The 12,652-nt window shown below is 37.9% G+C and overlaps 1 protein-coding gene across 1 annotated transcript in view; it reads right to left on the bottom strand.

The window, feature by feature from the left end:
- The window catches only part of FBLN2 (fibulin 2), a 105,401-nt gene that overhangs the window by 15,990 nt on the left and 76,759 nt on the right, over nt 1–12,652 (bottom strand). The window contains 4 exon segments of the mRNA XM_063292855.1: nt 572–700; nt 5,884–6,027; nt 6,354–6,491; nt 7,305–7,439. Of these exon segments, the coding sequence (XP_063148925.1) occupies nt 572–700; nt 5,884–6,027; nt 6,354–6,491; nt 7,305–7,439 (546 nt within the window).

Consider the following 12,652-nt stretch of genomic DNA (forward strand, 5'->3'; position numbering starts at 1 on the left):
AATCCAAGCTTGCAAACTTATACAGTATATTTTTATTTTTTTCCCTGAGCATTATCAAAATCACAACTTGAGAATCTGGTTGATTTTTTCCCCCTCAAGCATGCACAAATTTTCACAAATACCTGCCATTCATTTTTATCTAGTTAAATTATGTGGCATGACATTTGTCATAAGGAGAGGCTACAACACATGCCCACACTACTAGGTTATAGCAGCATCCACTCAGAAATTGAATAGGTGGTAGATTATTACCTAGCATCCATATCATTCAGGGCCTATTTTCTTGGCAAGTGTGAAGATACTTATTAAAATAGACAGCTGGAGAGTTTTTAGCCCATCCAAAAGTACTGGCTTAGGTTCATCCCAAGCCTATACTTGAAATAAAATTGGAGCATATTCTTTTGAACAGACAAATTGGTCAGTGTGAATGAAGGGTATTTCAGAAGCAATTGTACTATCTTCCTTGAGCTTTAGCACAGTGGAATTAATACTTAGCCTGAGATCAACAGCACATAAAAGCTGACCATATTCCATCAATCAGCAATACCATTTTCTCCTGTGTTATACATACCAATGCAAGTTCTGCTGAATGAATCATGCTGATATCCCATCTTGCAATCACAGCGGTATGCTCCAGGTAGATTGTGACAAATCTGTCCTTCCCCACAGCGGTGTGTGCCAGACTGACATTCATCAACATCTATAGAAGCAAAAAGTAGCAATTACTCTAACCACAGTGGGCCAGGTTGATGGCCACTCTTCTTAATACCACAAATTTCAGCAACTATGTTGAATGAAGATGCTTTCAACCTGAGCGTGCAACTGGAGCAGAGGTGCTGTTAATTTTTCCCAGATACTGTAGGTAAAGTGATTAGTGATTACAATTCCCTTTGCCAAAGCTGGCCTCCTGCAGTTCTGTGCTTCTTACAGACAAACTCTGTGATTTAAAATAAAATAGAAATGCAGCTTCCAAAGCCTTGGAGAGCACTCTGATTTGGGTCCAAACAAACATTAGTTTCCCTTAAAAAAAAAAGTATTTTTTTTCTTAGCATATGTTGAATAAAGCAACAGCTACATTCATATTGCAATTCTTCTGTGTTGTTCAGAATGTCCTGAGTTATTGAACCAGTATTTTCAGATAATAGGTGATAAATTCAGTTATGCAAATAATAAAGACAGGGTTAGATCTCATTGCTTGATCTCTTTCCATACCAATCAAGACAATCATATATACATTTTTCATACACTCTGAGGACTGATAATACTTTTCATCCATTCATATGTGCCCATAAAGAACAAATGCTTTACATTTTTAAAACTAATTTACTATTTATTTATTTATTTGATTTATATCTTGCCTTTCCTTCAGGATCTAAAGGTGGGGTATATAGTACTTCCTTCTCCTATTTTTTTTACCACAATAGCAACCCTATGAGATAAATTGAGCTGGGAAACTCAATTTACTAAAGTTACTCAGTAGGTTTCCATGGGTGAGGTGGACTTGAATCTGGGTCTCCTCCATCCTAGTCTTAACCACTGCATCATACTGGCTCTCAGTATGGGAATTAACATTACACCAGGCAGTACCATATAAGAAGATCAGCATGGGTAACACTTGCTTAGTTTTCCTTTAGCCATTGGAACCCTTGGGTTTACTTGTAGACACCTGTCCTGTTCAGACTATGAGATGGCCAGGCAGATTTACTATTAAATTCTTTATTTGCAAATAACTATTTACAACAGTGAAAGTCCTTAGAATAGGTTAGGCAGTGCAGTTCAATCAAGTCCACTCAGGTAGTGGAGGAAAACAAGACAGGGCTGAAGAATCAGAGGTAGCAGGAGATTGTGGCAAAACACCAAGGCAGAACTCAGCTAATCCTCTCAATGAGGCAGCAAGACCTGGGGTAGCTACAGTGTGTGGCAAAGAGGAGGCTTGAGGCATGAATCTCAGACTGGGCACGGAAGCTAGACTAGGCTTGACAATGGAGGTTAGGCAAGGCTTGACTGGAGCATCAAGGCAATGCTTGGACTGGAGACAACACAGGACTTGGCTGGAATGGCAAGGCAAGGCTTGGAACTGGGAGCAAGACTGGACTTGGCTGGAACGACGAGACAAGGCTCAAATTGGGAGGCAAGGCTGAACTTGGCTGGAACAGCGAGACAAGGCTTGGAATTGGAAGCAAGACTGGAACAGCAAGACTAGGCTCAACTGGAGTGGCATGTGAAGGAAGCAGGTCTGTGGCGGCAGGAGGAGCTGGCTCTGATTCCGTGTCAGCTACAGACAAGGCTCCTGACTCCAGTAAGCATTCTTCTACAGATGCTGTGAGCTTAAAGGATCAGTTGTCTCCGGCAGCTTGCTCTTGGCATGCATGCCTTTTTAAGCAATCCTTTCCATGCCATTGTTCTCTGCAGCCAATTGGGCTGCCTTTTGCTTCGCATACTTCTCTGCTCTTCTCTCTCAAGCACTGATTGGAGGATTCAAACCTCCCTCTGAAGTTTGTCCAATCAGCATCTCTGATTTCTCCCGCTCTGCTGAGTCACTCCTGGTTTCTATTTCCCCAATTCCCTCCTGATAAGTTTCGTTTTCCCCTTCCGGCTCAAGGTAAGTTTCGTTTTCAGAGTCAGGGTCAGACTCAAATCTCACAACACCTTTATTTGGAGACAAAGGAATTATAACCAGAACATCAAAAACCATTTCTATGGACAAAAGCATAAATAACTGACATAAATATCTACAGTGTTAGAAATTTACAAAACTTGACTTTGGTTAGAAAGATTCCATTTTAATCTATTTTTATTCCCTCTTGTTTTAAACAAGCCTAACAATGTAGAAATCAGCAACTGAATTTTTTTTAATTAAAGCACCATCTCTTTGGATCTCTATTTGCTTTACAGCAAGCATTAAAATGTTAATTTTAATACAGATTTAAATCTGCCAATTAGCAACGTAAGTTGCCTTTAATTCATTTGTTCAACCCTTTGATTAGTTTCTTTGAAACTGTGCATTCCAATGAATTTTGCTTTTAATTAGTTTCAGTACATTATTCTGTCAAAAGAGCATCACATTTCATGATAGCTACAGTGTTTCCCAGCAAAATGTTGGAAGAAATTGCGGCTAACCAGTCTATTGCATTAAAAAGAATGAATTTGTTGCGAATGCTCTAAACGAAAAGAAGCAACCACATTGACTCAATTCTTCTGCAAAACCTGTCCCAATGATCTATTTCTAGTACCATAAGTTTATCCAATCTAAAATCTAATTATCCACTGTGTTGTTTCTTGCAAAATAAAAGAGGAAATTAGAACCACAATGACTTTTTATTTGGTTGTTTGTACTATCACCTCATTAACACTCACACACACACAACCATTAAAGTGTTTAAAGTCTAAGCATAACTGCACACTTACAAGGCCAGAGGCACAATTTTTTTTCATTACTTACTAATACTACAATGAACTATGAAGGTCCTAGATACAAGAAAGCTCTAATTTCTATAATTTCAAAAGTTTCTAAAGAAGTCTTACTGGTGTTAAGCAAGTTAGGTAGTAGCTGACAGGGCAATGAACAAGATGAAGAATTCCACACCAACATCAGCATCCAGGGTGTGTCTACTATAGCAGAGATATCTTTCAAAGCACTGGTCAGGTCCATGGCTGGTTAATGCTAGCTGGCCAAGCTGAATTTCCCCCAGAGTCAAGAGGGAGACACATTGTTCTTGCTCAACAATGGCTGCTGTTCATCAACGACTGAGGGAAACCTATATGATTTATTACATTCAAATTCTGTCCTATATTTTTTCTACTTGCATCACATCACCATCACTACTACCTAATCAATGTGCATTGATGGATTTAACAGAATACCAAATAGTTTTTGTTTATTCATTCAACTTACTAAGATTACATTTGAGTTTGAAGCACTAGCAATTTCCAAAAAAAGAAGCTTGCTCATCTCATCCATGCAAATATTTATCGCTTAAACGTACAGACTTCCTTTCTACCAAAAATCCTCCTCAAGGTGGCCACCACTAAAACCCATTAGTACTTCTAGTACTGGAAGTAATACATAACCATTATGAATAATATACATTTATAGCTTTATGCTCTATGAATTTGTCTAATCTTGTTCTAAAGCTGCAACCTTTGTAGTAAATTCACAATGTGAAGTAGTACCTCCTTTTCTCTATTCTAAATATATCTTCATCCAGCCATCCGATGAGCCTGCTTTTTAGAGATATAAAAGTAGATATCTCTCTATCTACTTTTTCTATGCCATGCATAAATTTATGCCCCTGCGTCCTCTTTTTATTTCCATCCTTCTAGGCTTAAAATGCCTAATATTAAAACCTTTCCTCAAGAGTTAGTTTCTCCAGTTTCTTCATCGTTTTCATTTCCTGCAGTTTTTCTAGTTTTACTTAAGGGGAAGGAGGGGCAGTGACCAGAACAACGCAGGCTATTCCAAACACAGGTATGGGTCTGAGCTGAGGAAAGGAGTTCTGAAATTGTAGTTGACACTAATCCCTTAGATGGATATGGTGAAAAACAAACAAACAAACAAACAAATCCTAAACTGGGGATCATTCAGAGGTGAGGCAGGCCCCTTCACTCCTGGCCTTCTGGAAGAACTTGAAGACCTGGCTCTGCCACCTCGACTGGGGTGGGAAGGGGAGTAGTTCTTCCTGGGGGTGGCCTGTACCTTAGAGCCCTCCTCACTGAATTAGATCTTATCGCCACTTGGATTTTATACTTATTTTTATCTTCTATTTATATTTGGCAATTTGTATTTGCATTTTTGCATGTTCACAGTTTTAACGTTAGTTTTATTGTAAACCGCCCAGGGTGCCTCTCTTCGGGGGAGATGGGTGGTGATAAAATTTGAAAAATAAAAATAAATAAAATTATTAATGGTTTTATTTAAGTGTGTGGTGTGTCCATATTTGGAAGAGTATGTAAAGTTCTGTCACTGATGGTATCTCCAGAAGGATACTGCAGAACTAGAGAACTGCAGACAACAGAAATCAATACGATCTAAGGAATCAGACTAATTAGTAAAGACTTAATGTTTGGGATGTATCCACAAACACACACAGATAACTTTTTGTCCTAGTGTGCTTCACTGTACAACAGATTGCACCAAATCTTGTTTGCCATTTTAATGTCTCCTATCACTGTTGGGAAAGACCCTTTTGGAACACTTCATATTCACGTTATGTTTCTTGAAAAGTTTCTCTCTCATTGTTCATATATGATTTGGAGCCAAGAGTGAACAAGTAAAACTTCTGTAATAAAACTTACTGATCCATAAAAGAATGTTTCCCATGATACTATATATGCCTGAATTATCCTTACTTCAGCTTTTAGAAACCACAGTGAAGAGAAGAAGCACAAATCACTAAAACATCTATACTATTGATGCATATACGTGTCTTATATTAATTCCTAGGAATAGTTACTTCAGATTGTATTTCCCTGTTGGCATTAACAAGGACAAGAGTAATTATTTTGGCAAACGCTAGTATAAATGTCAACACTTCCTGATGAATAACACTGCCTAGTGAAAAGCAACAGCAATCAGTAACACTAAGAATTTGGCAGACTTGTGTTCCTCACCTATTGAAATCTATCTTAAGATTTAACAGATAGGAAATGTATATAACTCAGTTTCTTTTGGATGGCAAATATGATAGTTGATTGTAAGCCAAAGAACCTTTTAGGCATCTCTACCTGCACCACAAAGATTTGCAACAGATTCTTTTGTGTATTTACTGGAATGCAGAACATGCGTGTTTAAAGAAATATAAAAAAAAACATTTGAAATCAAGATTAGATAGAGATAGTAAATCTAATCATATTTTCAGCCAGGCACTTTAATCTGACTCTTACCTACACATCTGGTTCCATCTTCACTTGAATGATATCCTCTGCTGCATATTAAGAGGTTCTTCTGACATATGTAAGACCCAACAGTATTGATGCAATTGAATCCAGCCTTGCATGGCTCAGGAAGTGATGTACATTCATTAACGTCTATGAAATAAATATTAATACATTGCTATCAGCCTTTAACTTAATCAGCAACCCATCTTCCAGCTGTTCTTCCTTTCCTGTTCATTTGGTCCTGATTTATTGTGCAATAAATTCCAGACTGATAGGAATTTATTTAGCCAATAGTTAAAAATGTAATATTTCAAAAATTGAATATTTACTTCTTATTTTATTGTGTTGTAAAAGGAAATGAATTTCAGAGGGGGAAAACAGTATAACTTTAAGGACTACTAAATGTAATCAAATGTACTGCAGGTGATAGAATAGCATCTGGAACCCATTAACTGAGGAATAGAAATACAACTCACCAACACAGTTTCCCTCTGGATCTTGTAAAAATCCTTCCATGCATCGCTGCTTTGATTCACAATAGAATGATCCTTTTGTATTTTGACATGCAAAGTTTATCTTGCAGCTGTGAGTTCCTCTTTCACATTCATCAATATCTTTTTTTAAAAAATGAAACATTTTAGCTACAGCATTTCTAATTCTCTTGTGGCATCTTTTAGTTCTTAGGTTTGTTCATGTATATGTGTAAATTTATAGCCAGTGATACTACAATGCAAGATGCTATGAATATCTAATACTAAATGTAGGATACTTTAAGACAGTAATTGTTCATTTTCTAACCTGGCTCCATTTGGAAAGTATTGATACCTGCAATACTGATGTGTAAAAGCCCTGGAAAATTATATGCGATCTATTTAAGAGGTAGAGGTACGTGCCATCAACTCAGACAAGTCAGCCATCAATAGGCACATAGAGGTAAACAACATTTACATACCATTCAAAAGAGACAAAGGAAAAGCTAAAAAGGAAACAAAAAGACCAGGATACCTCCTTTCAGCAATCAATACCCAGATAAGCAAAGATTAACACCAGGATTAACATCAGATGAACTATCAAGCAGTAAACAACAGCCTAATCAAGGAACTCCCAAGGAGAGAACAACACCCCCACCAACACTGTCAGGCAAGCCACAGTATATAAACTGAGAGCAAGGCCCACTCCCCCTTCGCGCTGAAGATGTTGCCTAGTCTGGCAACGAAACGTCTGCCAGAAAACAACCAAGCTCAGAGAGCACCAAGGACTCCACAGTTCAATCCTGAGCTACAGATTTTCTCTCTGATTACTATAAAATCTGTTGCTTCAAAATCACCAATATGTACTTCAGCTCAAGATTTTGACAAATGAGTTAACAAACTGCTTGAATAAACAAAATGCTATTCATGCAAAAATAAGTAAAGTTCTGGTCTTACCAACACATTCACCATCCTTAAGTTCATATCCTGACTGGCAGCTGAGTTGCCGAAGACATGTAAATGATCCAATTGTATTAATACAATGTTCTCCTCTCTTGCAAGTATGAGTGTCTGATACACATTCATTAATATCTGTGTGAAAGAGCACATGCCAGTATATCATACAACAAAAAATTTCTCTCTTTCAAATTTACTGTGAGGGAAAAAAACCCTTAAAGATATAGCAGAAATTATTTGTCCAAAAAGAAGAGTTTACATGATTGCATTTTTAAAAAAATTCTTGCCAATTTTAGATAAGTTTATTACAATATTTTCAATTTACAGAGGACTTTAGGAGATATACTCCTTTTAATTTTGCTCTGAGTGAAGCATTCAGTCAAGATCGCTATGGAATGAACTAGTTAGACACAGAAGTTGGGAAAGCCCTGAGAGCAGGCACACACATTATATACGGAATGTTGCTAGTTTATATAGCAAATATAATTCAATTTTATATCCATTACAATATTTTTGAGACAAATAATGACTTGGGCACCAGAAGGCACAAAGGACATACATGAATTCTGTGCAAAAGCAGCCAAGCAAGACCCATAGGGATAAGTGTGAAGAAAAAAACAGCTCTGAAGCTCATAAGAATAACTGTGCTATACAATTCAAGTAGGAGTTGTGGTGAGTTCTTGGCATTTGAAATGGAGCCTAACCCTTGCCATAATTTGAATTAGGATTTATGCCCACCATAGTGGCATGTTTCATGCCCAGCATGTGATGATGACAACAGAACTTTGTCTATGATCCTAGTGTAACTGGCATCATATAGAGTATGAAGTTGTGTGGATCCTCATATATCCCACATGTTTTACATTTCCTGCTTCCTGCACAAGTTACAGTCCTAGAAATATAATCCAACACATGAGGGACATTAATATGTAACACAGATATAGCACAATTGGAAATATATGGGTAGGAATAGCAAAAGGCTGGGTCAGTTATTTTCCTATCATTTCTGAATCCTCAATCAGTTTAATACAGATCTTACAGGATGTTGTGCACACACAAATACTATGGACATGAGAAGGAATGTTACAAAAACATAATGTAGGTTATTATGCCTTCTTCTCAAGCAAACTGTGCATCCAACAGAAGATTTGTGTCCCAGTCAAGCAAAGTTTATCTCTAAGATAAGATTAAAGGCAGAAAAGCAATAGAAATCTCATTTAGTGGCAAGGAATAAAATAGGCTGTCAAACACTACAATAAAGAAAAAGATAGCAGGGCAGAAGAGACATCCAGTAATTCTATGAGTGACCTTACAAGAGAACACAGAACCTTTAAGCATCTTTATATATTTGTCCTATATATTATCGGACAAATAAGACTTCATTTCAATGTGCACCAAGCATGAATATATCTGGGTTTATAAATCAGTGTACAAGGAACTCATAGAAAAATAATCCCACTGCCAAAGCACACAGTCATACTTTAGTCTCTAAAGTGGTTCATGAAAGGTATGAATATGTTAATGTTTTAATAATAATTTAATTAATATTCTAAACACCAGGCTTTTCCTTGGGCTGAATGGCCACCTTATCACAACTTCTTCTTCAGAAGAAAAGGAAAGCAGAGAATATTCCATTGGCTTTACTAAGTAGCTTCCTCTGGCTGCCTCTTCCTTCTATTAGCCATCATTTTGACATCAACCATTCTATTAGCAAAGGGAATTCTGAGAAACAGGCTACTCTTTTGTCTCATTCAACCACTTTCCTGAATGGACACAGAGCTCAAACTGGGGAAAAAGCAGTTCAGAGTTATAGCCTTGCCCCTCCGTCTCCAGTCTCCCCACACTCAGGAGATCTGAAGGGGACAATGCAAGGGCAGTTCTCCACATGCCTAGAACTGGAATAAGCAAGGGCCCTGAATCATGACCATGCCTTAAAACCTCTTAAAAAGCTTTAGGAGATTTTGTGGAGTGAGACAGATGTTAAAATGTTTTCAACAAAGACATAGAGACACCAGCTGGGATTTGTAAAAAAATCAATCCTAATATACTAGTCATATCCCTTGTCTCTCTTTTGTTGCTTTTCTTTCAAAAAGATTGTGGGTATAATGTGGGCTAGATAGTCTAGTCAATTCACAGCTGGTGAAAGCCATATCCAGAAAATGCTCATCTGTGATTCTTTATCAGGCTGGAGAAAGAAATTGAATGAAATGCTCCAGGATGCTGTCCTGATCTCAGTATTCCTCAAGACTTTTGTCTATTACTTGGATGAAGAGATGAAGGATTACACATTAAATTTATGAATGAAAGAAAAGTGGAAAATATAACAAACACATCAAATGCCAAGAAAAAAAACCAGAATGACACTGAGAGAATGAAAAACTGGAGCAATCAACAAAATTAAATGATATCTAAACTTCAGGTTTTATGGATGATTGAATGAATGATGTAGGGATAGGATGAAGATACTTGGCTTGTGGAGTCCTTGGTGCTCTCTGAGCCTTGTTGTTTTCTTGCAGACTAGGCAACATCTTCAGTGCGAAGAGGGAGTGGGCCTTGCTCTCAGTTTATAAACTGAGATATAAACTGATAGCAAGGACCACTTCCTCTTGTGTGATATAAACTGAGAGGAAGGCCCACTCCCTCTTCGCACTGAAGATGTTGTCTAGTCTGGCAATGAAATGTCTGCAAGAAAGCAACAAGGCTCAGAGAGCACCAAGGACTCCACAGTTCAACCCTGAGCTATGAATATTCACTTCGATTGATACCCAGTTTGGCAGTACTACTCATGAAAAGGTTCTCAGGACTGGAGTTGCTCAATATGAAGGTGAATAAGCAGTGTGATGTAGCCACAAGAAAGGCCACCAAGATTTTAGGTTACCAAGAATTAATACTTTCATTTGACTCTGAGCCTCATATTGAATACTGTATTCAGTTCTAAGTAATACAGGATCAGAAGGATAGCATCAGTGAAGATAGATAATAATCTATAAACCAAATCCTACAAAGAAGCATTGAAGGTCGTGATATATTCTAGCTTGGAGATCAATGTACTTCTCTTCAAACAGTTGAACAGCTACCTCATAGAGGAGGCAAAGATTTATTTTCTGCTCCCCAAGACAACATAAGATTTAAGGAGCTGCTGAGAGAAAACAGATTTCAGCTAAATGGTAGAAAAAACTGTTACAAGGTAAGAAGCAGTTGGATAACAGAAACAATTATCTGATGATTATTGCCCTCTCTTGCTGGAGCTCCTCAAACTATTGGGCGGTGCCCTGACACTTGGATTTCCTGCCCTAAGGAGAAGAACTTTCTCCAACCTGGTGCCCTCCAGCTGTATTAGAATTTCAACTCCCACAAATACCCAATCAGCTGAATTGCAACTTCAAAATATTTGGAAGATGCCACGTAGGGGAAGGTTGACCTACAAGACTATCCTCCCCAATCAACTATGATTGTCAAAAAGCTTCAGAGATTACAGACGGAAGAAAACTGAATGTACAGTGAATCCCTAAGTGACCTTGAATATTTAATTAAAGCTCAAATGATATGGAAACATGAAAACAGAGAAGTGTCCAATTATTTTCCCCATCTGCAAGATTTATAAATAGCTTCTCCTGGGAATATATACACGTCAAAGCAATTTCACAGGTTTGACTTGCATGTTGATTGATTTCAGTTGAATGCAGGGTCTTAGCTGGGGAGAGGAAATGCAAAATGTGAACTTTTCTTCATCAGGAAGGAAAAAAAATCCTGAACATCTCTATGAAGAAAATCTTTCCATACCTTCAGTGTAAAATGAAAAAATGACATTTTCAGTAATGCAAGCAGAAGTTAACAATGAAATACTTGGAAACATATAAAAAATAAAAGTTTAATTAAATGTTTATAGAAAAGTTTATTTCCAGTCTTGGTTCTATGCCTGCTGACTCAATAGGGCTCATAACAGTATTATATCTTAATGTCTTATAGGATGATGGGTTACAAAGCTCCTTGAAATATTATTATACTGTAGTTACCAATGAAGTGTCACTGACTTACCACTTAGGACAGCATCTCTGAGAAGTCCTGGAGAACAGGAAAGGTCCCAGAAGGCTGGAGGAGGGCTAATGTTCTAATAATACTCCGCACTTGGAGTACTGTGTTCAGTTCTGCACACCCCAGTTTAAAAAGGACATTGATAAACTGGAGCAAGTCCAGAGAAGGGCTACCAAGATGGTGACAGGACTGGAAACCAAGTCCTACAAAGAATGGTTAAAAGACCTAGTTATGTTTAGGTTGCAGAAGAGAAAGCCGAGAGGGGACATGATAGCTGTTTTCAAATATCTGAAGGGCTATCACATTGTGGAGGGTTCAGACGTATTCTCACTTGCTCCAAAGGGTAAGACTAGAACTAAGGGGATGAAACTTCAAGGATACAGACACACACTAGGAAGAACTTCTTGACAGTAAGAGCTATCAATCAGTGGAAAAGGCTACCACATGGAGTGGTTTCTTCCCCTTCACTGGATGTTTTCAAAGAGAGGCTGGATAGTCATCTACTGAAGATGGTGTAATGAATCCTGCAGTGTGCAGGGGGTTGGGGTTGGACTTGATAATCTCTTAGGTTCCTTCCAGCTCTATGATTCTCTGATAAATCTTCCATAGTCAGTTTTAAAAATCAGCATACGATTGTGCTACTGTTTTGAAACCTGAGCAGAGATTTTAAACTGACCCTTTCTGGATATTAAATAAATTGTTTTTCTAAGATCTACTCCATTTTGATACTGTATCCTGTAAACATCTGGATAGCTTTAGACAAGGGAAACATCAGTGAAACTGTTTCTGACTACTTGCAGGAATCCCCTGTACACATTTATTGCACTTTCTCTAATGGGTTCTATTCAAGTATGAACTGGAAGTAAACTCACAGTGAGCCTTTCCATCTGCATGCTCTGGAGTCACCTCTTGGCAAATGTTCAGGTATATGCACTTTCCTAAAGTTTTGATCACTGCTGGTTCCTCTCAGTTCACTTCTTATAGATTGGGAAAGGATAGGAATAAGTTGTACAGCTAGCTTCCTGCAATAAGTGCATTGAACAAAAAATGTCCCTGCCATTCCTTGGATACTATCTCATATTGAGGAATGAACGTTGCAATGACCTAGCAGGAACACCAGAAACCTTTCATTACACATACATTTGCAACAATTCTGGGAATTGAAGTCCATAGATCTTAAAGTTGCCAAGGTTAAGAATCACTGATCTAGCTGGGCACTCGGACTGGCAACAGATCTTTAGATTCTTAAGCAGAGCTCCACCACCTCACCTGCCCCTTAGCTCTTGCAATCTTCTGCAAGTAAAGCATATCCT

This window comes from Candoia aspera, chromosome 2 (genome assembly GCF_035149785.1).
Source record: "Candoia aspera isolate rCanAsp1 chromosome 2, rCanAsp1.hap2, whole genome shotgun sequence".
Lineage (NCBI taxonomy): Eukaryota > Metazoa > Chordata > Lepidosauria > Squamata > Boidae > Candoia > Candoia aspera.